The sequence below is a fragment of the Pholcus phalangioides genome, unplaced genomic scaffold, assembly GCF_987345545.1.
Source record: "Pholcus phalangioides strain wild (caught in Gottingen) unplaced genomic scaffold, Ppha-v1.0 ptg000008l_1, whole genome shotgun sequence".
Classification (NCBI taxonomy): domain Eukaryota; kingdom Metazoa; phylum Arthropoda; class Arachnida; order Araneae; family Pholcidae; genus Pholcus; species Pholcus phalangioides.
The window spans coordinates 27,958,080-27,985,971 of NW_028301601.1; the positions used below are offsets into that span (position 1 = coordinate 27,958,080).

At 36.8% G+C, this 27,892-nt stretch overlaps 1 protein-coding gene across 1 annotated transcript in view; it reads left to right on the forward strand.

Annotated features, from left to right (window-relative positions):
- Window positions 1–27,892, forward strand: part of LOC149084146 (uncharacterized) — a gene marked incomplete at its 5' end in the record, with an annotated part of 58,455 nt that overhangs the window by 25,079 nt on the left and 5,484 nt on the right. Inside the window, 13 exons of the mRNA XM_089235269.1 lie at window positions 8,834–9,103; window positions 10,971–11,180; window positions 11,324–11,452; window positions 12,244–12,537; window positions 13,775–14,035; window positions 14,357–14,590; window positions 14,742–14,891; window positions 18,456–18,749; window positions 18,873–18,895; window positions 21,129–21,226; window positions 22,760–22,865; window positions 22,962–23,154; window positions 24,909–24,978. Of these exons, the coding sequence (XP_089091395.1) occupies window positions 8,834–9,103; window positions 10,971–11,180; window positions 11,324–11,452; window positions 12,244–12,537; window positions 13,775–14,035; window positions 14,357–14,590; window positions 14,742–14,891; window positions 18,456–18,749; window positions 18,873–18,895; window positions 21,129–21,226; window positions 22,760–22,865; window positions 22,962–23,154; window positions 24,909–24,978 (2,332 nt within the window). The remainder of the gene's footprint in view (window positions 1–8,833; window positions 9,104–10,970; window positions 11,181–11,323; window positions 11,453–12,243; window positions 12,538–13,774; window positions 14,036–14,356; window positions 14,591–14,741; window positions 14,892–18,455; window positions 18,750–18,872; window positions 18,896–21,128; window positions 21,227–22,759; window positions 22,866–22,961; window positions 23,155–24,908; window positions 24,979–27,892) is intronic.

The following is a 27,892-nucleotide window of genomic DNA, read 5'->3' on the forward strand; positions in this document are numbered from 1 at the left end:
CCAAATTTACGACTCACACCGGTGTGGTCACTCACACTGTCATTCATATATTCACTCATACGGTCACGCGTACGGTCAAGGTAAGCAAAATGACAGGGGGTCAATTTCCGATTCACTTGATTACTCACTGAGTAACTCATATGATCACTCACTGGGTCACTCATATGGTCAGGGCAGGTGAAATGTCCGGGGATAAATTTTCAATTCACTCGATCACTCATGTATTCATTCACTTGGTCACTCATGCGATCAGGGGAAGCAAAATGTCACGAGTAAATGTCCAACTCACTTGATCACTCATGTGGTCACTCACTTGGTCACTTGTACCATCATTCATATGTTCACTCATAGAGTCACGCGTACGATAAGGGCTGGCGAAATATCAGAGATAAATTTCCGATTTACTTGATTACTTACTGAGTCACTCATATGGTCACTCACTGAGTCACTCATATGGTCACTCACTGAGTCACTCATATGGTCACTCACTGAGTCACTCATGTGGTCACTCACTGGGTCACTGATATGGTCAGGGCAGGCGAAAGGTCAGGGCGAAATTCCCGGTGTGAAATGTCCGGGGCGAAATTTCCGGGGGCTAAATGTACCGGGGTGAGATGTCAGGGGCGAAATGTACTGGGGACGAAACGTGCCAGGGGCGAGATGTCGGAGACGAAATGTCGGAGGCGAAATATCGGGGGCAAAGGTTCCGTGAACCATGTGAATATAGTCAAACCCCATTAAAATGAACTGCAAGAGACCGGAGTAATAAAGAAGTTTCGTTACAAAGGAATTTCTGATTTTTATATTGTTCGAAGGAAACTTATCCGGGGAATTAGAAAAGTTTTCCTTAAAACGGTATTTTTTCCCGTTATAACGGTATTCGTAAAATGTGAGTCGACTGTATTTCGTGTCAAACTATTTTTTTACGTGTATATGCAGGCTGCATGGGTAACAGGGCGTATGGCACTTTACTGGCGAGCCGTTAGTCGTAAAGACATACCCAACTAGAAAAAGTATCCAAATCACGTGTCCAACTCAGATATGTCAGTCATGTTGTAAGGGGTTGTATAGTTATAATATAAAAAAACAACTTTTTTACACCTTCCCCGTGTGCCAAAGAACCCAATAAAGAAGTTGTTGCTCTGTCTTTTCCGATGACAACTAAAATAATTTCACGTTTCTAAGAGCAATATTCACCGAGATATGCAAATTCGAAAAATTGAGGAAATTTGGGAAAAAAATTGCATTAAATGCGGGTAAAATGGTTTCCTCGCATTTAATGATGTTTTTTTTCCAACTTTCTTCGAATATCTCAGTGAATATTGCACTTAGAAACGATGAATTCTTTTGTTGGAGACCGAGAAACAACTTTCCGATTGGCATTTGGGGCACAGGGTGTCCGCATAAAAAGTTAACATTTTTATTTTAATAACTAATGTAACCCCTGGCAACATGAATCAAATATCTGAGTACTACACATTATTCGGGTGCTTTTTCCAATTGGAAGTATGTTTCTAGGACCAATGGTTCGCCAGTAAAATGTCATATGCCCCGTTACCTATGCACCTTGTATATTAAATATAGTACAGACTATTATGTGAAATATTGTGTTCAAGTCACTGGCACGTTGCTTCGTTCGCCTGCGAAATAGCGGCCACATTATGAACCAAAAAGCCACTTGAAGGTAGCTTGTCATCCAATGAAATATCAGATTTTGACAGTATCGAAGTTGAAGTCAACAAACTGATAATTTTCTTATTTGAAAATCTGATTATTTATATTATCCGATGGGCTTGAAATCCTGATAATGAATCATTATTATGTTCATATGAACAGCTTTGTCACTGCGTTACGCAATGACAAAATCCGTATATACCGGGTGAATCGAAATGTTATGCCGTTTTTTTTTTGCCTTGTAGCATTTGCAGCGAATTCTCAATGGCACTGACAATTTTAAGGGAATTAAAATTAATTTAATACTCTAGAATACACTTTAAGACATTCATTTTTAAAAATATTGTTGGTGCTGCTACCTACCATCAAAATTAGAAGTGCCTTATGTGGTGATGGCGAAGCTCAGGTATAGAAAACTGAAGTCCTCATTCACCTTTGTGGTCCTTATTCAAGACCCAAAGAGACATTCAAAACAAAGGACCTCCACACAAGCAGACCACAGGTAGGATCGTAAAAAGTGAATTTTCCCACACTCCACTTTATAGTAATGTGCTGCCATCTAATATCAAATTTGAAAGTGACTCATGTGGTGATGAGGAAGTTTAAAGTAAAAAAACTACAGTCTTTATTCCGCTTAGTTCCTTATAAATAAAGCTCGTAAACTGAACTGGAAATTCAAACTATAAGTTCGGTTATTTTATTTGAGCATAAGGAGGCGTCCAAAACAAATCACCTCATAATGAGCAGACGACAGACAAGAAGTCGGTTTGTTCGGCTCCCTACAAGCTAAGCTCACAAACGGAACTGGAAGTTCGAACTGCCAGTTCGGTAATTTTTTCAGGACACAAGGAGACGCCGAAAACAAGTAATTTGGAACGAAGCAGACGACAGAGATTATATTACTGGAGGGAGCTTCCAGCCGCCGCGACTGCAGCGACATCAAATGTGAGGCGTGACTCGGTGAAAACAAACTTCCCGCCTGGCAATTTTCCCATAGAAATGTACAGTTCGGTCTCTAAATATTGGATTTTAAAGATTTAAAAAAAAGATAGAGAATTCATCTAAAGGTGAGAAAAGATTAAATTATTTATTTCATTAATACTAGAATAATTTCTTTCATCATTTCTTAAATTTTTATTCATCAATCCTGGATTTTTCTTCATTAATTCTGGAATTTTCCTTCATTAATTATTATTTCTTTCATTACTTCTGAAATAATTGCTCTAATCAATTCTGGATTTGCTTCTTTCATTAATGCTGAAATTATTTCTTTCATTAATGCTGAAATTATTTCTTTCATTAATGCTGAAATTATATCTCATTAATTCTGGAATTGTCTCTTTCATTAATTCTGGAATTGTCTCTTTCATTAATTCTGGAATTGTCTCTTTCATTAATTCTGGAATTGTCTCTTTCATTAATTCTGGAATTGTCTCTTTCATTAATTCTGGAATTGTCTCTTTCATTAATTCTGGAATTGTCTCTTTCATTAATTCTGGAATTGTCTCTTTCATTAATTCTGGAATTGTCTCTTTCATTAATTCTGGAATTGTCTCTTTCATTAATTCTGGAATTGTCTCTTTCATTAATGTTGGAATTATCTCTTTCCTTCATTCTGGAATTATCTCTTTCCTTCATTCTGGAATTATCTCTTTCCTTCATTCTGGAATTATCTCTTTCCTTCATTCTGGAATTATCTCTTTCCTTCATTCTGGAATTATCTCTTTCCTTCATTCTGGAATTATCTCTTTCCTTCATTCTGGAATTATCTCTTTCCTTCATTCTGGAATATTATCTTTTATTAATTTTATTATTATCTTTCATTAATTTTATTATTATCTCTTTCATTAATTTTATTATTATCTCTTTCATTAATTTTATTATTATCTTTCATTAATTTTATTATTATCTTTCATTAATTTTATTATTATCTTTCATTAATTTTATTATTATCTTTCATTAATTTTATTATTATCATCTCTTTCATTAATTTTATTATTATCTCTTTCATTAATTCTGGAATTATCACTTTTATCAATGCTGTAATTATCACTTTCATCAATGCTGTAATTCTTACATTAATTCTAGAATATTTTCTTTCATTATTGCTGAAATTATCTTTCTTTAAAGCTGAAATTATAACTTTCATTAATTTTGGAATTATCTCGTCGATGATGAAATTATTTTTTCATTTATTGTTTTAAACTGATACTTATGCCATAGGGGACATTCAAGTATTACGCCAGCATCGAGGGGGGAGGGAGGGGGTTTCGGATTTTCTGACTTTTGATGACAAGTGGAGAGGGGGGATTTGAAGGTTGCTCACGTCATCAACCGCTCCTTTTTGAAGATATGAAATATTCTAAGCTGCTGACGAAATTTTGCTGACAGGGGGGATCAGTGTTTTGATGACTTTTACTGACAGGGGGAGGGGGAAGGGGTCATAAATGACTGAAAATCTGCTTACGTAATACTTGAATGGCCCCATAAGGAAATAACAGGGGATCGTGTTTGATTTCACCGAGTCACGTGATGTTCAGACGAAAGATGTTGGGGGGACTCAGCATTGCCAAGGCGGAGACTGCTGACGTCATACTCTCTCCGGAGGCTTGATTTATATACTGTTGGTGCTGCCATTTAATCTCGAAATTTCCGGCAACTCGTGAGATGATGAAAGAGAGATAGAGAGCTCTTTGCCATTTTTTGGCATGAAATTTTTTTATGAGGCGAAAATTTTGATAACGAAATTCGTAAATTTGCAACAATCGATTTTATGTAGAAAAAAATAATTATTTCTTTCCACAAAAACATTCGGACAATATGGATGATCGAACAAGTAAGTGAAAATTATGTGGTCATCAGATAGGGTTACCAGATTCAAAACTGAAAAAGGAGGACGCCTGGCGCGAACCTTAGGCAGTGCCGTCTTAACGCATGCTTTCCCCACCCCGGGCCCTGACCGAAGGGCCTCAAGAGAAAAGGTGCCTCAGAAAAACGAGATGTAGCTGAATTTTTCGAGAATTTTTCAGGTAGGGCATCCAAAAGAATCCCTGGGCTCGGGACCCATGATGCTCCTAAGACGATCCTGCCTGTCAGCCCCACCCTTGTAGGGGGTCATGGAATTCCAGTACTTGATTCCTTTACTTCTATTAATTTACATTAATTAAACAAAAACACCAATAAAAGATTCGAAAAATGACCAAAGTTACCGAATCGCAACGTATATTTGATAAAGAGATGAATGAAGCGCTTTAAAAGTATGACAAAAATTTATGTCTGTTCAATATGATTGGAGCTACGATGAAGTGTCAGCAGGTGGACGACGCGCCAATTATTATTAATAACTTATGAATTTTGTAAAATTAATTTAAATGCCATTCCCTTTCAATGGATCGTGTTTAATTACGATCCAGACTATCAACGCGTTCCTGAAATAATGAAAAAAATGAATGTAATAGAATACGTTCTTTGTGAAAAAAATTTTCCCCTTCAAGATTTATGTTCGTAACTCGAAAAGTTTGTATAAGTCGGGGAGCCACTACATAAAATTTTTTTAGAGGGAGCCGCAAATTTTTTTTTTTGCATTGGCCCGGAAAATTCTCCTAAGCCCGGACCCGTCTCCGATTTTTGAATTTAAATATCTTAGGGAATAATGCAGTTAATAACATGTAATTTGTTTGTTGGGCTCAGAAAAGAAAGAGCAACAACTGTCTAATTGGGAGTCAGAGGATGGTTGGGTAGAGGGGAAGATCATATAAAAATTTATACAAATATACAAATACAAATACAACGCCACAACAGGCAAATTGCCCAACGAGGTGGCTGACTTAAGAACATCATGGATCCCCGAGTCCCTACCTACTACTGCTACACCACACATGCACCCCCCCCGGAACCCCCCAACGAATCGGTACATGCGGGAATGTGCGTGTACGTGTAGTGCAACCTGACGTAAAGTTTTGTTTCTGTGTAATGCTTGTTATGTGTAGTGCTGTCATCTGCCCCCAGTTTTACTAACTATGAGTGAAGTGTTATGATTGAAATGATTTATCGTTGTAGGACTGTTGCTCTCTGTGGCGAGACTTTTTAACGGGGAGATCGGCTCGCATTTGCGCCTTGAAGTTGGGAACCACAGAAAACCAACTTCAGCCGACCACCACTGTGGGGTTCGAACCCGGATCCTCGCATCACGAGTCCGGCATTATAACCACTCGACCACCACAGCGGCAAATTCCATTTCCATTTTCCATTCCAGTTTCCATTTTCTTATTTTGTGTACAGTGTATTTTCATCTTCGAAACTCGTACATGGTGATTTCTGGTCACATTTTGAAAATTAGAACCATACCACTACGACGAACTGTTGATGAGATAAAGGCTGTAATAACACTCCAAGGAGAAACCATTGAATCTTAGAATGGCTATAATACTACCAATAAGCAGGGCCGCAACTAATGGGGGGGGGGGGGCAGGTGGGTCCGGTGCCCCGGGCGCATCACAAAAAATAACGCAAATGTAACTATTTAACATATCCTTCAGTATTACGGGGGAGGGGGTGCCTAAATGAGTAGTTGCCCTGGCTAACCAAGTATCCAGTTACGGCCCTGCCAATAGGTATCTGATTTCTGATGAATCACCGCTATATTGGGTATTTTTTTCTTTTAGATACATTCTCAAGTTTGTAATTTACACCTGGTGGCATTTCTTTCACTTCTATAGATCAAACTACACACTTGATCCACTAATGACCCACAAAAATCATCTCCTTATTCTGTAGAACTTGGTTTACAGCATGAGCACTTCTCCGAGGTGGTATTAGATCTGGTTCCGCTTTTCAAGAGTAAATATGCAAATCGGTAGGTAGAAATTTTTAGCTAGGTAGTAGTGCCTCTCTCAGAAAAATGGCTTTTTATGTGGGCGTATGATAATGTTAAGACAGCCCTGGGCGTACTTTATGAAAATTGTGGAAAGCTAATCGAAAAACTCAGCAATAATGTGAAGTCTAGTTCGCAATATTATTAGTTTCTCATCTTTTGTGCCATCCTTGTGATAATGATCTTCTATTATACAATCAAGTGCTCTTTCAATTTCAGGATGTTCTATCGAATGATCGATGTTAAAAAAAAATTGTACATTAAAAGAAAATACCATTTGATATATTTTTGTGGTGCCCCTTTTGTACTGATGCCCTAAGCACGTGCTTATTTTGCTTAATGGTTAATCCAGCCCTGACTGCGTACATGATTTCTCTGGAATGAATGTTTCAAACAAATATTTAAAATTTTTTCACACGTATATTAGTTAATTTTTTTAAATTCATAGTAGGACTACAATATGAATCTATATCGTTGATGCATGCATGCATTATTTTTGAAAATGATGTGAAAGGTTGAACTTTTCAATTGTGATGCATTTCTGTGTGGCTACTCCCTCATTATATACTACTTTTATCCGCATGAAGTGAATAAAATTAATAAAACTACTTGCTACCACTTTTTTGTGATTTTTATCACTACAAGAATGCGTATTTTGGAAGCTACAACTGGCATTTTCTCATTGAAACCATAATTATTTACACAAAAATAAACTAATTTGGAAATAATACAAATTTCATCCAGTACAGTAACTTGATGACATTGTGTCATCTTCAAGCACAGAATTTACATTGACTGAAAATAATTTATTCTATTTGTTTTACTGTATTCTATTACGTTTATTTTGCTCTTAAGTTATTTTCATTAATTAAAAATTAATCAAATTAAATTCAAACATATTTACATACTTCAGACAATTTTTGAATAACTATCTTCTAATTGAAAAACGGGGGCGGGGCGGGGCGGGGGGGGGGAGTAGAAAATTATTCATGTTCGCAAGAGGGGGCCCACAGGAATGAGAAATAGTTGAAAGGGGGCCATGGACAAAAAAAGGTTGAGAATCCCACCGATGTAAACACACCAGCAGTTTAAAACATGCGTTCAGCAAAGATGCCCATAGCTTTCAAACGACATGGCATTTTCCTCGGATCAACTGAAATTCCAACTAATACCGTGGAGGCGTTTACCAGCTGATGTTCATCAATTCTGTACACAAAGCAGCACTTCCTTTTATTTCGCCCACCTCAGTCTTCATCTTGAACTGAGAAACATTAATTTTCTAAGAAGTAATCTGGGATTAGAACCGGAAGTTTCATACTCCGGAATCCCACAATCTCCGTTCAAGAAATCCTGTGTGTATTTCTCTCGATTTTTATCTGTATTAAGTCGTTTCTTTAAAAATGAATTGATGCGATGATCAAGAGCAGGTTTTGATCATTTTGGAAACTTCTGTATTTATATCAGCGGACATACATTTAGACTTGAAGTGCTACACATATCAAAATATAATTCAGAAAAATCAACCAATCAAGATAACAAAAAAAGCGCGGTTCGCAACAAAATGCTTATTACGACATAGAGGTTTTTTTTTCTTTTCTTGGATAGATTAGAAAATAGTTCAAAGGAATAGAATAGTTCTGAATTAGGAAAAAAATTCAGATGGCACTGCATCCACGCCAGGATGAATTTTAGAAATAAATCCCTTCTTTGTGAGTCTAAAAGTCTAATTACAAAATAAAAATACTGACCAAATTTCATACTTGTAGCTTCAGAGGTTATGGCTTGGCTTGATTTCTCTATGTAACCTTTGAAGCCCCCTCATGACCCCCCCCCCCTTAAGGGTCGAATATCGAGAAATTCCTTCTCAGTGAGTCTCGACGTCATGAAATAAAAAAGTCCTCCCCAAATTTATAGCTTCAGTTGTTGTCCATATAGCCTTTGAACAACCCTTATGACCCTCCTCTCACCTAAGGGGTCGAATTTTGAAAGACCCTTTCTTAGCGAGTCTTTACGTCGTGAAATAAATATGCTGACAGATTTATATGTTATGTCGAGTTTCTATGATACAGTGCAATCTATGATTAGAATTTCTATTTCTAAAAAAATATTTCTTCCTAATTCATTAAAAAAAAAAAATCTTTACGTCATCATAAGTTATTTCAGTGCAAACCGCGCTCTTTTTTGATTGATTTTTTTTTCTAATCGACTTTTGAAATGTTTCATGGACTTTTCACACACCCTGTATTTCCCTTACTTTCATTAACGCAATTTTTTTTTCGGGTCAAGATCCAAAAGAAGATGTAAGGTATTCTATATCTGCTAACGGAGAATTCGAAGCTCGTGTTGACATCCTGTTAGCGACGGGTAGAGAAGATTCAAAGTTGAAAGGAATACTTGTTCAAGATGGTGACGGTCAAGAAGATGGAGAGCCAACAATAGATTTTGAGGGCACTCCTTCGTCACTGGTAACTTCTGGTCTGATACCTGGACAGCGATACAAGATGGAAATCACTAATTCGGATGGAAGTTGGAGAATCGAGAAGGAACTAACTGCAAGTGAGTTATGGGGAGAGAATAATTGTAGGTTCTCTTTCCTATAAGATACAGAATACAGGGTGTTTCAAAAAGAATCACCCGATTTGAAATGCGTATATTACGAAAAATATTGAACACCCATTAGACACATAAGATTAATTTTACATTACATGACTAATCATGAAGTTTTTTTGCAAACAAAGTTAAAGGTGCTCAATATGTCTCCACCTTGCGATGCTTGGCATATTATTCTTTAGCATATATGTCTATATACGGTAGTCAAATTCATCCCAAACTTTTGCGAGCATGTTTGCAACCACTGCGAGTGGATTTCTGTGGACTACGTGCGAAATTCTGTCGGATGCGCTCCACATTTTCGTCTGACATGCGGGGACGGCCAGGGGAATTTCCCTTTACACAGACAACCCGTGTCTCGGAATTGTTTATACCATCGCCTAATGATCTGAGCGGTAGGAAGTTCAACACCAGGGTACTGAAATTCCCAAGGGGTCGACGAAAAGCAGGATGAACAGTTGTTACGGACTCACATTTCTCGAAGCCTAGAACACAAAACGATTTCGGTTGTGCAGTCGCCATCTTGACTAACACTGAAGTAGCGGCCGAAGGAAGAGCGTTAGCACTACCTGTCGGCAACTGCGTGAAACTCGAGATTTTCCTCTTTCTACTTATACATTATTCGATCAAAATGGATTGAAAGCTGAATAGTTATGATTTTTTTTTAATCGGATGATTCTTTTTGAAACACCCTGTATTTTCACATTGGTGATACAACTACTTCATTAAACACCAACTCTAGCCATATTGCAATTTACTCTTATTAATGAGGTGTGTTGAAAATGAAAGTGCCATCTATCAGTAGTCTCCGCAAGCTCGTTAGGGAAAATATCTATATTCTTCCCCGGATATGGAACATGGGACCGTGACAGCAACCTTCACGGTGGTAGACGAGCATCTTACCAAAACACCGCTCGAGCGCAACACGGATGTTAGGAAAGATTCTCGATCTGATACTTCGTTGGTGTCAGTTGTATCAGCAATTCACAGCAATGTTCTTCAACCTTTCCACAGCAGCGACTTGAAAAAATTAAATAAATAAAATAAATAGGAGAAATTGTTTAGAAACCCCCCCCCCCCCCTCAAAAACATAAAAATAGGAGAAATAATTTACAGATCTGCAAAAAATATACAAAAGGGAAAAACGTGCGAACTGGGCAATAATGTGCTGTACAAGAAATAATTTGCGGGCCGGCAAAAAAATACACAAAAGGGAGAGATAATTAGCTGATCTTGAAAAAAAATATGTAAATTCGAGGATGAATTTGCGGACCGGCGAAACACAATTAGGATAAATAATTTGCGGACCGGCATAAGAATACAAAAAGGACAAATAATTTGCGGACCGGCATAAGAATACAAAAAGGACAAATAATTTGCGGACCGGCATAAGAATACAAAAAGGACAAATAATTTGCGGACCGGCATAAGAATACAAAAAGGACAAATAATTCCCGATCCCCCCCAAAAAAAAACATGTGAAATACGAGGAATAATTTGTGAATCAGAAAAAAAATACACAAAAATGAGAAATACTGTAAAAACAAACAAACATAAACAAGCGAAACAATTTGAGGAGCGACTAATAAATAGGAGCAGTTATTTGCAGACCGTCAAAAAATATACATAAAAGACATGTGAAATTATGTAGCGGCTACATCAAATTGGATAAAATATTTCGTAGACCGGCAGGAAATTCTTATGGACCTGCATCGGTCCTTGGACCAGTGGTTGAGGAACACTCATTTAGAGGATTCTTGAGTCACCTATAGAATGGAATTTAAAATTAACTTTTGATTCAATCATTATTCAGGGCCAACTTGTGCTATTGATGGGTTCAGCATGTTCGACAAGTGCTTCATTATCGAGAGGTTCTCAAAAGGATTCAGCGATGATCAGTGTGACAAATATGGAGCAACTATTTGGTCACCTTCGACTCTGTCTGAAATTTCGGACCTTACGGAAATTTTGCCCAGTGGAAGAAGGTACTGGTTCGAGACAAGCGATCTCAAGCAGTCATTAGGTAAATTTTGAAAATCAGGAGATCTCCAATGCTAATTATCTTTTGAGTGACAGAAATATGAGAAATAATTTGCGGACCGGCAAGAAATATACATGTATTGATGAAATAAATATATCTATTGAGCATAGTTTTTCTCATTGCAGATAATCTGGACACGTGTCCCGATATGGAAAACAGCCCTCGATGTTGCTCATACAACAATTCAAATCAAGATGTCTATACATGTTGCTGCCAGGGCAAAGGGTATCGCGTATGTTCACGCGAAGTACAAAGTAAGTAACACGATTTCATGTACAGGATGATTCAGAATTCATGGACATTGAAGAGCAATTTTCGTCATGCGATACGTGATCGCAACGCAAGTGGTTAACCGCTGGACGGCGCTGTCATTGAACTCATAAATGGTTTTGACACTTATCGTCATTTCTACTGTGGATTGGCTGGTTTCCCGAATCAGGAAAAGGTGGACATGCATTTCATCCTTAGTGCTGCGGACGGGAATGCTCTGGAAGCCGAAGACTGGCGATTGATTTTTTCCTTAAGACACTTGTCAGATCGAAAAACCGTTGAGCGATCGCACCGGTGTCTGTGCGAAACAGGATTTTTGTGGCGTCCTAACAATCCTATCAGGCTTGGTATCCTGTTTGCCCCTAAAGTCCGTTTCACTCAGACACCTGTTCAATCAGTTGAACGTTTTTTTTTTTTTTTCAATCTGGCACGAGTCCTGTTGGAAAACACTTCATGTCCTTTGACATGTCCTTTGACGGGAATGACCTTCCAGATCATATGGAGCAACTTCCAGATCATTCCCGTCCGCAACACGAAATGCATGTCCGCCTTTTCCTCAAACCAGCCAACCTCGTAAAAGTGATGAATTTATCAAACTTGCAAGACGATTGGTACGAATAATAATAATAACTGGGGGCCATGTTTGGTGTTATGGTACGCATAGTAACCGGTTGTTATGTATGATAAACGATTTATCACATTTACGTAACATATAATTTTTTTTTAAAATTGCCATTACTCAAGCTTAATGATGGATTTGTTTGTTCCTTTTCAGTGGACATTGGAAAAGTTGCTGACCTGTCCGCTGTACCTGAATCACAAACTTCCATACGAGTAGAATGGAAACCGCCAGAAGCGATTTCCTGGTCAGTACAGAAGTACGAGGTTAGATGGTCAGAAGCCGAAGATGAACAAGGATCGACTGGAGGCTCATTAATGTCTCCGAAGGGATCATTGTCACTGACTTTGGAGAACCTGAAGCGTGCTACCGATTATGTGATTGACGTGAGGCCGTACGCTTACGATGACGTCACTGGTGTATATGTAAGCGTCGAACAAAGTACAGTAGGTAAAAATTGTGTTTTGCGAGAAATTTACCTATGATTCAACATAAATTACCACAATTTCACAAGATTTCAGCTTTGTAGAAAATATTATAGTGATAATAGCAGAGCGACATCAAAAACTTTCATGAATTTCGAAACACCTGAAAGAAAATTAGTTAAATTTATGTTTGTGCATGAGCTGTATTCAATAGCAAAAATAAATAATGAAAAAGTTAATGAAATAGAAACGTTCTGAAAAACAATAAAATATTTGACAATAATGAACGATTATTTCATTAAAAAATGGTACGACAATAGATGGCAGTCACATTTATTGTTTGAACATATGTTGGGAGGAAAAATCATAAAACAGAAAAAATAGAGAAAATTTTGGGAAAATAATGTATGAGTAAAAAAAAAACAGTGAATAAGTTTAGATAAAATGAAATCTGCAACAAATTACTTATATTGAAAAATGAGGTGTTAGGAGGATAATTAATTAAATACAGTAATGTTAAAGAATCAATCGCTAAAAAAATTGAATTCACCGAAAAAATAAAAAAATAAATTCAAGAAATATTTTAAAATAAATTCATGAAAAAAGGTTAAAATTGATTCAGTAAAAAAAATTGAAATGAATGAAAAAAAACTGAATGAAAAAAAATTGAAATCAAATTCAATGAAAAACAAGAAAAACAATTGAAATAAATTCAATGAAAAAATAGAAATGGATTCGTTGAAAAAATGGAATGAATTCAATTGAAAAATAGAATAAATTCAATGGAAAAATAGAATAAATTCAATGGAAAAATAGAATAAATTCAATGGAAAAATAGAATAAATTCAATGGAAAAATAGAATAAATTCAATGGAAAAATAGAATAAATTCAATGGAAAAATAGAATAAATTCAATGGAAAAATAGAATAAATTCAATGGAAAAATAGAATAAATTCAATGGAAAAATAGAATAAATTCAATGAAAACAAATTAAAATAAATTCATCGAAAATAAATTGTTGAAAAGCAAAACAGAAGAATATTAAAAAATAGAAAAAAAAATTAAAAGGGCGGAAAAAACGCGGTAAAGAAAAAAAAATGATTAAAAGAAAGTCCAAAAAAAAATGAAAAATGAGAAAATGAAAAGAATATTCAGAAACACAGTTAATGTGTGAAATATGAGAAGAATGAAACATAAAATGCGTGATGATATTTGATAGAGCTCTGAAACGAACACTCCAATTTGATATCACCCATATTAGATCCGAACGAACCAATTTCCGTGAGGATAACCAACAACGGTTTCATTGAAGTGCGGAGCCCACGACTGGAAGCGAAAGGTCGAGGCGCAGAAGAAATCTCTATCAAAGTACTTGATGGCGATGGTGAACCGGTGCTCGAGACAACGGGATCCGCATCAAACACTTCATTCAGTGGTTTGAAGGTCAACAAAGACTACGAGTTCGTCGTCGTTACCAACCGCAGAGGCAAGAAGATCGAATACACCGACAAAGTATTCTCCAGTAAGCGGGCGCATTATTTAAATACTTTCATAAGGACTTCCAGATGGCTCTTTAAAGATTTCTCGTTTAATGATCCCGTATGGGAAAAACAATTTTTAAAATTATCTCAAGTGGTTTAAACGAATGTTTCTATAGCTTGGAGAAATTCTAGAAAGTTCTAGAATACTTCAGTAATTTTTAAGAACGTTTACGTGAAATTACAATTCGATATAATATGAACCGAAACACAACAAAAATTTCTAAATGTGAGAATATTATCACGAGGAAATGATCTCATACTTAAGGAAAATGTAATTATTGAGGAATATTATTTTATTACAGGTCCAACATGCTCCGATGGTTACCAAGACGGCTTAGAATCGCTGTGTTTCGGTGGTTCGGAAACGGACCAAAGTTCAATTAATACATATGAAGGTGCTTCAGAAGTTTGCGGTAGTTCCGGTGGAAAGATCTACGGATCATTATCGTATGAGGATAAAGCTACCAAATGCCGTCATCTAGCGGAGAAATTCAATGGCCCGACGTGGATACGTTTGGACGACGCTCAAACTGGTGGTTAAGTAGCAAAAAAAAAACCTTATTAAAATATATTTGTGCCAATAGATTCACCACATGATGATATTTACTCTTAGTATCAAATCGCTGAAGATATTTTTAAAGGATTCAGTCGCCGTTTCACTAATTGTCAGGTATATTAATGATTTAGATCAAGTGACGTCGAAATGCGAAGGTTCAGAAACGGACGAGATGGCCATGAGTTATTGCTGCACTTGCGAGTTACCTTCAGATGACGTCACCTGTGCTTGCTGTGACGGCAGTCAAAAGAAATTTTACTTGTGCCAATATGAAAAGAAAGGTATGTAATTAACTTTCTGAAATGCAGTAGCTACGTGTATCAAACGTCGAATCTCATAACATCAGATACGCTCCAGGAGCTCTTAGGTTTCTAGAATTAGGTTTCTTTGCGCTGCATGAACCGAATTAGAGTATTTCGCGCCGGCAGAAACGTGTTACATAATCACGTTACGCGTTTGTGTTTTCCTAACGTGGCGCATCAGATCAGGGCGTCTATATTATAGTACATGGCTTTGCATCAGCTACTCTGTCATCTGCATGCTTCGGTTTGAAGGGAAGGGAAAAGAAACGCACAAGAGTGAAGATAACATCGGCAAAACGCGCGGGCGCACGACGCATTTGACACCTCCAGAAGCAGTCTGCCAATCACACCCGACGTAAAACGCTGTCGTGAGTCGTATTGCGCTCTGTAGGAAAACAGTCATACTAATTTTCTTATTGGCGAGTGGACGGCGTGTCACGCTGTTCGAATCACGTTGCGCGCGACACAGAAAACCTGCTCCTAGGAAAACCCGGCTTAAGGGTTTCTTTCTCGATGAGGCGCAAAACTGGTTTTCTTTTTCGATGGAACACAGAACTGGTTTCCTTCCTCCAGCATAAAACGGGTTTTCTTTCCCGATTAGACACAAAACGGGCTGTATTCTTTTAACGAGGACCAGAAAACAAAAAAGATTGGTCACACCTTGACTCGGTCTTATATTCCGGAGTCCTGATTTCAGCCTAATCCAGGAGTTATGTGATTAAATACAATGGGGGTTTGAGAACCAGGTCAATATGCCGTTTTACAGTAGACTAAACGCTCCTTTATCAGCCTTTCAAAGACAATGCGTGTCGAGCCGTTGAACTCGGACTTCAATGACACGGTGTATCATCATCCCAATGCAAACAACTGTCCGTTACGTACTACTGACACAACATAAGAATGACGTGATTGTCTATAATCTTGTGCGTCAAATTGTCTCGAAAAATTATATGAAGTCTCTAATATGAGTATAAATCCCTGATTCTTTGCCCAGAGGAATTAAACGATCGAAATATTTGTTAAAAATATATCACTTTTCTCCCGGAACTAGAGCAATCAGAACTTTCGAAATGATTAAGCGTAGGACGAGCAAGCAATCTTCTTAAGTGTACGGCTCGCGATGTTGAAAACATGGCTGCTTCAATTAAATCCTGACACATATTAGAAAGTGATAATCGAATCTCGAAAGTATTCTCTTAATTTGGACTCGTTGAAAAGAGCAAAGGTTTGAAAACTTCATCAGACAAGGGATGGTTCGAATTCCTTCCTCGCGAAAGCATCTCGATCACCAATTAAGTTGTTTTCACCGGATTCAATGACGTGCGAATGAAAACTCTCCGAAGGAATTTCAAAATTCGTGATACTTATATACACATTTTTTGAATAGGATCCGCATTAGTTAGTTTAAAACTGCTTCCGGCGTTAAAATCCCTGATGCGAATGCGATGTTGACTGATAACTGACTTTTTTAAATAGAAATGATAATGTGAAATAATTGAATATATTTTATAGTTTTTTTCAAACGATTTTGCGTAATGTTAATTAATCGTTTTGGGGAACAACTCTGCTGTTAAAGAATAACGAGAAAAACGTCTGAATAAAATAAATTACATTAAATAAATTAATTAAATTAAATTAAATTATTATAATATTAAATATAATATTATATTTATTTAATTAAATTAAATTAAATAAATTACATTAATACTACATTAATTGATATAATATCATAATTACATTAATACTACATTAATTGATATAATATCATAATTACATTAATTGATTTCAACAATCACGAATTTTCAGCAACCTTTGAATAATCTCAGTTGCGTCAGACTTTGAACCTAACCTCTGAGTGACAAAAACTTGAAATTATCTCGTTAACAATCATGGACTTTGAAGGATCTTCTGAAGAACAATAGATTTTCATCAAGTATGTATCTGAATAACAGTCGACTCCCAACTACCCTTTGAATAATAGCAGTTTTTCATCAATCATAAGATCAACAGTAGATACTCAACAATCCTTCGAACAATGGTAGACTTTCTGCAATCCTTCGAACAATGGTAGACTTTCTGCAATCCTTCGAACAATGGTAGACTTTCTACAATCCTTCAAACGACAGTAGACTTTTTTTCAACAATTCTTTGAATAGCAATAGATGTCCAAGAATCACGTGGATAACGGTAGGCTCTTCACAATCATCAGATGCCAGACGATGCTTCAATTCTTTGGATAATAGTAGACTTTCAACAATCCTTTGAATAATATTACACTTTTAGTAATCAACAGAATAACCTCAGACATTCAACAATCATTGGAATAAGAGCCGATGTTCAACAATCTCCTTTGAATAACATGTATCATACATGAATAATGTAATAGATACTCAACAATCACTTGAATTAAGGTAGACTTTTGTCCATCATCAGGATACCAGCCAAATTTAACAATATTTTGAGTACCAAATGGTGCTCAACAATGTTTTGCATGACAGTAGAAATTCACCAATAATCAGAATAACAGTAGACATTCAACAATAAGCAGAATAACAGTAGACATTCAACAATAAGTAGAATAACAGTAGACATTCAACAATAAGCAGAATAACAGTAGACATTCAACAATAAGCAGAATAACAGTAGACATTCAACAATAAGTAGAATAACAGTAGACATTCAACAATAAGCAGAATAACAGTTGACATTCAACAATAAGCAGAATAACAGTAGACATTCAACAATAAGCAGAATAACGGTAGACTTTCAACAATCCTTTGAATAACGGTAGACTTTCAACAATCCTTTGAATAACGGTAGACTTTCAACAATCCTTTGAATAACGGTAGACTTTCAACAATCCTTTGAATAACGGTAGACTTTCAACAATCCTTTGAATAACGGTAGACTTTCAACAATCCTTTGAATAACGGTAGACTTTCAACAATCCTTTGAATAACAGCAAACTCTCAAAAGTCATCAGAATAATGGTCTATATTCAACAGCCATTCAAATATAATATAGTATTCATCAATTATCTGAATAACCATGATCTCAGAGCAAAAAAACAAACATTACTTCAGGTAAAAAAAATGTATTTCAACTCTAAATTTTAACATATTTTTTAACAGTGCTCTAATTAATCAATTAAATTGTTTCATAAATATGCTACTAATAAGTTTATGTCAATTACTTTTTTAACACTAGCACTTTATAAGGAATTCTATTTTCACAAAGATCATTCAACAATATTTTTTCATGACGATAGATTCTTGCCAAAGATCGTATGAAAATGCTTCGCTCATGCTATTAGTGTGAAAATCCGTTTTTAGTGTTGTTTTCGTTCTACGACAATGATCACAATAAGAATGGTGTAATTTTCTGAACGTCGAATTCATTTACGACGAGTGTTTATTCCAAAAACTATAGCTTAAAAGACAACATTAATTAGCCTATTCGAGCTCTATAAAACTTTCCAATGGAAATCAATATCAGAGAGATAGAGAGAGATACCTATTGCATTATAATTTTCTTCGTATGCAGTGGAATTCGGTGAAATTGGTGACGTTACAATCGAGGAACTGATGGCAGATCGTGTCACTTTGTCGTGGATAGTGAGGAAACCATCAGGTTGGGCGGACTCTTCCTTCGCCGTCACATGGAGAGAGAACACGGAATCTGGATCGAAACCACAAGAAACCACGATCCTGACGGATCAGCCGACGGCAGTGATTCATAGACTGAAACCTGGTTCGCAGTATAAGGTAGTCATTTCACCGGCTTACGAAGGGAATCCTCAAGGGATCGCTACCGAGATACAGTTCACCACGAGACCAGGTAAGAAATAATAATGGCAATTCATAATTATCATAATCATCTTACAATTGGCATGAAAACTTTTGCAAAGTTTTTCTTGTGAGATTTTCTGTGACTAATCGGTATTATATTCTCAATTTACAGAAAGCATGTTTGCAAGTCTTCAGGTAAGAGTTTTCTGAGCTTCTTTTAATGGGTACTTGTGACTTTTCTTAGTTATTTATGGTGCGAAATCAACAATACTGTCAACTTCGTGACCCATGGGCTTGTTCAAAATTCTAAAATTATTAGATATTCTTTATTGACAGAATTAGTTCTCAAAATTACCGGATGCGCGCCAAGTGGATTTGCACATGAACCCATTACCCTACCTCCACAAGGGTGTGGCTGAGAAGGCTCCAGCCCGGGGGCCCGAGATGTGTATCTTAATTATTTTTTGTTTTTTCTCTCATACTTTAAATTCACTACAGAGGGGTAACCGTATCTAGCTTGGGACTATATACGAAATATCCACTCATAGGGGCCCAGCTGAAAGATGTGGAGGGCTATGAATTTATAACAGAGAGGAATATGAGTGGATTTTCACTATTCATTTAAGAAGTCCCCTGCGATTTTAGGTTGGACACGATCCATAGGATAAGAATCCCAACTGTACAGATGCTATTCTGTTTATTGATAAGAGAATATGGAGGGGGGGGGGGGGGGAAAGGTCGGGAACATTATCTCCATGCCAAATTCTCTATGGACCAAAATCCTCACAATTCCAAAATCAGACCAACCCAAATCTTCGACCATATCGGAATTCCATTTCAAAACAAATTTCATTAAAAACATTAATCCTCTGATTATAATTCCATCAATTTATTTAATAGGATATATCCGAATAAATTAATAAATTAAGATAAAAAAAATTATAAATTCCAAGAAGCAGCTATCAACAGATAAGTCTTACTTATCGATATGTATCGAATTTCTCTACTAGAGGGAGTGACTCAGAATGAATTGAATAGATTTCCAATCTCTGTTGAGGATCTTATTTTCAAAAAGGAATATTTGCACTTTTTTCGAAATTCAATTCTCAAGTTTCGGAATCTTTAGGATGAGGACGTGGTAGCCCATATCGAAAAGATACTCGCCTAAGGTACCAAAGGATGCTTAGAGGTGTCGCGAGTTCGATACCCGGTTTCCTCTCGTCTAATATAAAGGTACAACATAAACGGCGACATGACCACAGAAAAAGATTTCTACCCTAGGGAGTCTCACACCAAGGGTCACTGTACCAACCTCTCGGTGAGTATAAATAAAAAGTTGCCGTTCGGAATCGGCAAGGAATTGTAGATCCCGGTTTAATTAGCTTTCGTGTGCGGGAAATGACCGTGGTGCTACAAAAATGATCAATGATCTTTACGTTGAGCTTCATCGGATTATGCAACAGGGTTTATTCAGAAGGGAATCTTTTTGTAGAGACTATAATGTAAAGTTAGTCGTTTCTACCCAAAGATCACACACACATCCGACACTTCGGTATTTTTCATTGAAAAGGAAACATAACAACGCGGTATTATTGTTGGCAATAAGGGATTTCTTTCAAAATGAAACATTTTCAGAGAAGAGCTTTCTAAATCACATTTTACAGTAGAATCTCTCGATAACGGACATCCCCGGGGACCGAAAATTTTGGCCACTAACGAGAAGTGTACGCTATTAAATAGTAAAATATATTGAGTCCCGTCAATGCAATTAAATAAAGGTGTCCATTAGTGAAGGTGTCCGCTAACAGGAGTGTCCGTTATGGGAGGTTTCGCTGCAGAATGATCGTGTTTCTCATGTTACTCACGAGAGAGTAGTACGAGTACCTTCTTTGGTGGCACAGAAATTTCCTGTTTTTTAAACTTAACCAGCTCCAATTTTAATCAAAAGGCAACATTCCCACTTATTTTATTTCAAAACGGAACATTTCCGAAATTCAAACGTATATAACTCTTTTGAATGTTGATCAAGAAAAATAATTGTCTTTAAATATTCTTATATTACTCACACATACAGCTTCATGTTGGCTATTTTTCTCTTTTGTAAAGCAGTCCATTGCATAGGAAAACATTTTTTATTTCTATTGCGTAAATTTAACAAAAGTGGAAATGTTCCGTTTTGAAAATAAGCGTCCCGGTTGAAAATTACTGTTATTTGTAATTTTTCCATTGTTATTTATAGGTTATTTATCGTTTTTACTTTGCGCTGTGACATTTCGTTGATACATTAGTGACGTTAAGACAAGAAATTTCAACATGTTTTCAAATGCAATTTATTTTGGAATGTCGAGATTTCAGCTGTTACAATTATTTTTGGAAGCATCAAATGTTGTACATGTAGACCCATAATTTTCTCTAAATTTTTGTTTAGGTTGACGACACTTGTTCGTTGATAATATTCAAGATAGTGAGCTGTTGTGCAGTTATCATTGGATGTTGCTGCTCTGTTTCTATATTCGCAGTGCTGAGGTAAGTTCCCTGAATATTGACGGCATTAAGGGGTCTCGTGTCTTTTAAAATAGTAAAAGACTGCTCGTCTAACTGAAATATCATTAAAAACACAACTTAACCATTGCTTTATTTCAAATTCTTTACACATATTTTTGATTATGTATACTATCTTATGTCAGTATAAAGTTTCATTTATCTCTAATACTTATTTCTTTGCAAATTTTGAAACTAGTGCATTAAAAACAACTTGCTTGTGCTCATGATAAAATAGCATGATATCAATGTAATTGAATAAAAACTGATTCAAATAAATGTCACTATTCAGTCCGTGACATGAAGGGAAAGATCGAGAATTCATTGACTTAATCTTATTTAAAATTAAATTTCGATTATAACTTTTTCTGAATAAGATTGAATCAATGAAATCTTAATCCCTTGCTTCATTTCACGGACTGAATAGTGACGTTTATTTTGTTTTTATTCAATTACATTCATATGATATTTTATCATGCGCGCAAGATGTGCATTAGTTGGAAAATTTGTAAATAATTAAATGTTAGCGATATAAATGTATATGTAGAACTTTATACTGACATAGGATAGCATATACAGTGTGTAAAAAATGGTTAAGCAATATTTTAATGATATTTCTACTAGAGTATAGTTTTTCACTATGTCAAAAACTCCTTAAACCGAAATCCTTTATTGCTTTCGAATATTTTGGCGCCATCTCTCCCAAACAAATGTAATTATTTGCTCGCTGCCAGGGAAGATTCTTACAAAGACTGGACGGGTTTCGAGCTACATTATTACTTCGGCTATAGTGCCAATTCGCCTAATGATTACAATGAAGACTCCCATAACGGACACTCCCCGTGAGTGGACACTATTTTTTAAAATTTCAACATAATTGTAATTTTTTCAAATTGTGACAAAATTGAATTATTTTTAATGATAATGAGAATATTAGTAATCTTCGAGGTATACATATTGAAAATATGTGTACATTTCAATATGTATACATATTGAAAATGAGTGTAAACTAATGTGGTAAAAGGTGTTATAACTTTTGCAAATTGTGATAATGTAAGTTGCTATACTGTCTGAACTGATTATTGTAAAGTATTGAAAAAGGCATATAAACCATAGCTTAATACTTTGTGTAATATAAATATTGTCAAAATGTTCAATATGATTCATACCTGTGAATAGGGTTTCGTATAATATTAAAAACAATCACCGGTGGTTGTTTTATAGCAATCATTTTGCCATTGACTGATCAATACCTCTACCTAAGTAGAGAAACCAAGATGAAGAAGCTCGGTACTTCGTACCAACTAGCAACGGTACATTAACATTTGCTACACATTTTAAGGTTTCAAAAACATTATTGGACACTCGTCCGTTGACGGACAAAATCTTCGGTCTGAAGGGGGGGGGGGGGTACCCTTTATCGAGAGATTCTACTGCACCGAGTTTTAATAGCTCTCAACTGAATTGTACAATTCATGAAATTTGAATTTTAATAAATCGTTTATTACATGCTTTCAGGATGTATTATACAGATGTATTGGCTCATATGTGTTCGGAAATCGCGCTCATGGCAGCGTACATGTGTGTGCTCATTGGCAGCGCTCAGCTTTATAGTACCGATGAAGTAAGCTCATTTGATTGAAGTGTTTGTTGTGTGTCTTAAAAAAAATAAAGTATACTAAAAACTTTAATAAACATGTTTGTAATTTTCGATGTACAGGTTTGCCTGAGACCTGACCCGATCCTGTGTACAGCTACGGCCGTGTTGATACAGTTCTTTTTCCAAAGCTCTTTCTTCTTCTTATTGTTAGAAGTCGTCACCATGTTGTCGGCGATTCAAGAAACCAATCGGATTCCGTCATTCTGTGTCTCGTTTGTTTCGTCACCCGGTGCAGTCATATTTTGTGGATGGGGTGAGTCCAAGAAAAAGAAATAAAATTTTGGAATTACAGTAGGACACCGATTATATGAGCTAACGTGGACCACACTTTACTCGGATTATTCAAACATTGGATTATACGGACCTTACAGAGAATTTAAGGATTAATATCATTTTACATTCATCGAGCAGTCTTAAGTTCTTCAAAGCACACCAGAGCCATTTTCACAGCACTATTACCATCCATGCAAAGCGATTTTCTAGTGCTCCTACCTTGCTGGACGTACTTGCGTATTGATTTATATACTTACTCTCTTGGAAATCATAATACCAAATCTCATAATAACGAGCCCCCCTCCTATGCAATTGAGGACTTATGGCCCTGGAAAGGTATGCCCATGTCTTAAAACGGCACTAGGGAGCACCATTAGATGCTTCAGAGCACATCAGAGCCATCTTAATAGCTCCATGAGTAAAGCCAGGGCACAATCGTGTCTATTCTGGAACGATACGTTCCAAAGCTGATCATGGGCAAGTAGTGTGGTTGCTCCCCCGTTGACGATGATCGTCAGATGTTGGATTCTGGGAAATATATTGGAAAGATTGTAGAAGAGAACGGCGAGTATTTTCCAGCTTCCAACCGAAATCAAAGTTGCCGCCTTACTTCTCGATTTTCTAATCCATCTGGCCACACATTGGTCGAAGAACGTCAACAGTGCAACTCGGAGAGTGTTCCGGAACCAAATATTTGAAAATGAATACTGGATCAGGCTGGGCCAATGTGTAGCCAGCCAATGCCGCTGCTTCTTTGCATCGGGGAAGGCGAATATTGGAAGCAAATATTTGCAAATGACGATTGGGTCTATTGCCCATGGCGATAGACCGGAGGTATTGGTATGAAAGAAGGGGGGGGGGGGAATACTATTGGGGCCAGGCTTGACACGATTGTGGCCCTGACTTAAGATGCCTTAAAAAAATCCTTGACGGGCTCATTGAGGGTGAAAAGACCAGTTTTCTGTTCACGTCAAAGTGACGTCTAATCGTTAGAAAAAAACGATACGGGGGACAACATATACGCCCCCTATTGGCTGTAGCGATAATACTGACATCACATTGGGCATAAATGGCGGATGATGAAGCGGCCTGGATTTATCCAGAAGCTTTAAACGTGACCACACGAGCAAAATGATTTTCTAGGGCTCCTACTTAGCCGGGTGTATCTGCCTATTAATTTACATACTCACTCTTCGAAATCATAATTCCAAATCTCATAATAACGAGCCCCCCCCCCCCCCCCCCCGATGCATTCGAGGCCTTCGGGCCCTGACCAGGTATGCCATGATTTGAGACGGCACTTGGGAGTACCATGGTGCTCGAGATCAACAGGATTGAGATTTACGTCCAATTCAGACTTACAAACGCATTTGACTCTTCCTTCTCCGAAAAAAAAAAAAAAAAATCGTACCGCCGCTCTCTAATCACCAACCCCAGTCTGCAGTTTCTACCACCCCCCCCTACCCCCGAAAGGGCGATATCGCCCGCACTCCGAAAAAAAACTGACGTAGACACTCTGCGTAACGGTATTGTCACGACAAAAAGATGTTCCGCTGGTCATATTACGGCACCTAATTCTTAACATGAGTTTACAGAAAGAGCCCCGGATGATCCGTAACTCGGTTAATCGAGGAGGCTCTTATAATCGGGATCCTACTGTGTATGATTATTGAAGTCGATGAAATTGTTATTAGAGTAAGGTGCTAAAAATTGTGATAAAACGCTATTTTGCAGGCATTCCGTCACTGATTTTGATCATATCAGCATCAGTTGCTAGTGATGAATTTACTGATGGCACCGAAAAGTGAGCAAAGTTTTTAATGATTTCCTCAGTATTCAAAATCAAGCGCAACTGTTACATCCAGATGGCAGATATAAAAAAAAAGAAAGATTACTACCCATTAATCAAAATAGTCATTTGAATAATTTTTATTATGGAAAAATAGCCAAAATGGCTTGCTCAAGACTGCGTGTTCAATGAGCAATTTACAATTTGTTGGAAGTTGCGTAATACTGTCACTAAAACATACATGAATTATAAATTTAACAAGCAATTCATCAATATTAACTAGAAATATTGTTAAAAGATTTTGACTGATTCTTGATTGATAGAGGAATGCAATTATTAATCGATATTTTAGAATTATATATGTTACGGTAAATGCGATACATCCGGATTCGATACGTAATAATCGGTTGTTACGCATAATCGCCGAGCGTTTCGGAAAGTTTGATAAATATTTCCTAAATTTATCACTTTAACCGGCGTTTATGCATAGTACCGAAGCGTCGTAAATCTGAAAAGTATAAAACATTATCACTTTTACCGGTGATTATGCGTAATTCCCAAACGTCGCGTCGTTGGTAAACATGTTAAATCGTTCTGTATGATGTACTACTGTATACGTGATAATTCATACGTATGTTGATATATATATCATTATATCGGGGTCCGACTATGTTCATCACACATACTTGCCTGGAATTTTTTCATATTTATCAAATTTACCAATTATACTAGGGTATTATGCATAATCACAGAAAAATAAAGTTGATAGATTTAAAGTACTTACCAAATTTATCAATTACATTAAGCTATTATTCATAATCACAGATAAAAGCGATAAATTTGAAGTATTTTATCAAATTTACCAACAGCACTTGGTTAATATGAATAATCGCCGATAAAAGTAATAATATTTTCAGTATTTATCAAATTTATCAATGACGCTTAGGTGTTATGCATATTCGCAGGTGTAAGTGATAAATTTATCAAACTTGCCAAGACGATTGTGTGGTAAGTATGCATAATAACCGGTTATAATGTGTAACAACCAATTTGTCACATTTACTGTAACATATACATCAAGGGTGCTTGATCTTTAAGGGAGTGCGGACAACTTTATTGGTTTCGAAAACGTGTCGCGGGGGGCCACTTAAATGATCTGGAAGTGTGCCTCGAGCCATTTCAGTGACGTGAAACTGTACCACGAGCCGCATAAATGCTCTAGAACTGTATCGCGGGTCACTTGGTGATATGCAAATATCTCGCGACCATTTGAGTGACCTAGAAATGTGCCGCTGGCCATTAGAGCAGTCTGAAAATATGCCGTGCGTCGTTTAAGTGATCTGGAACTCTACCACGGGCAGCTTGAGGGCTCTGGAACTGTATCACGAGTCACTCAATGACTTGTAAATATGTCGTTGGTCCCTTGAGTGATCTAGAAATGTGCCGTGGGTCACTTAAGTGACCTGGAACTCTCCCATGGCCTCTTGAGGGCTCTAGAACTGTGCCTCGGGTCACCCCATGATCTGGGAATGTGCCAGGGGTGACTTGAGTGGGTTGATTAAGTGATTTGGAAATGTGCCTGTTGCCACTTGAGTGATGGGAAACAGTTCGTGGGTGACTTGAATGAGATAGAAGTTCCATATGGGTCGCTTAAGTAATCTGAAAAAACAAAAACAAAAAACACGTAGAAAAAACTAATGAGAAATTTAAAAACATAAAATACGTAAAAACCGCAAAATATAAGAAATATCATTAGGTTATAGCATAACCACGTTAAATTATAGCAGAATGACATTAAGTTATAGTATAAAGTTGTGAGCACAGTAAGTACTCGATCATTTCTCGATTACTGAAGTTTTCATGCGATATTGAGAACCACTGCGTCTAAACGGCGCCGTCCAGTAAGCTGATGTCCAAACGGCCACAGTCCAAATGTCCCACTTTCAAACGATTGCCTCCAAACGGCCGCATCAGAACCTAATGTGCCCTGTAACGAAAGATCTTTAGTTGGACAGGATATTCAAACTTTTTGTAGTTAACATAACAAATTTCTCATTTGCAAAGGAACAACATCTTTTGGCAGCAGGACGACACTTCTTTATATTGGAAAAATATTGTACTGTGCAAGATTCTCTCCATAAAAAATGACTTGGCTGATGGATTGGATGAGATGCCCCCCTGTTATGGCCGCCTCGTTCTACAGATTTAACCCCTCCTTAGCCTTGATTTCTTCTTCAAGGCAGGGGTGTTAAAAACATGACCCACGGTCCACACGTGGCCCTCAAAGCCTTTTGCAGTGCCCCGCGGACGAAAAGGCTTACATAGTTACGGAAATCATAGAAATACTGAAAAAAACCTTCGATGAAAAAATGTATTCCGTAGCTGACGAAAGAAATAAGTTCGAAATTATTTTAAGAAAACGTATCAGATCTAATGAGAGAAATAATTCCAGAATTAATGAGAAATGATTTCAGAATTAATGAGAAATGATTTCAGAATTAATGAGAAATGATTTCAGAATTAGTGGAGACCAAAGAGGAGAAATTTCACAATTCATGAAAATTCGTTATTAATAAAAAATATTTCGAGAATTTATGAAAAATGATTCTGGAATTGATTTATTCCAGAATTAATGAAAATTCCTATTTAATGAAACAATTCCAGAATTTTTTAACGAAATTTCTCAAATAATATTGGTTCCCCCCAGTTGTTGACACAGAACCCTGTGTCCACTCGAAAGACCCCATAGTTTGAATCTAGATACTACAATAGCTTGTTGGCCCCCTCAGGATTCGTGGAAAGATGTTTTCGTCCGTAACGTCTGAAAAGTTGGACCCGTGTTGTAGGGGATATGTCGAAGACGGTCAACCCCGTAATAACTCACGTATAATAGAAGGAAGTAGGGAATGGAGACAAGAATCACGGAAGT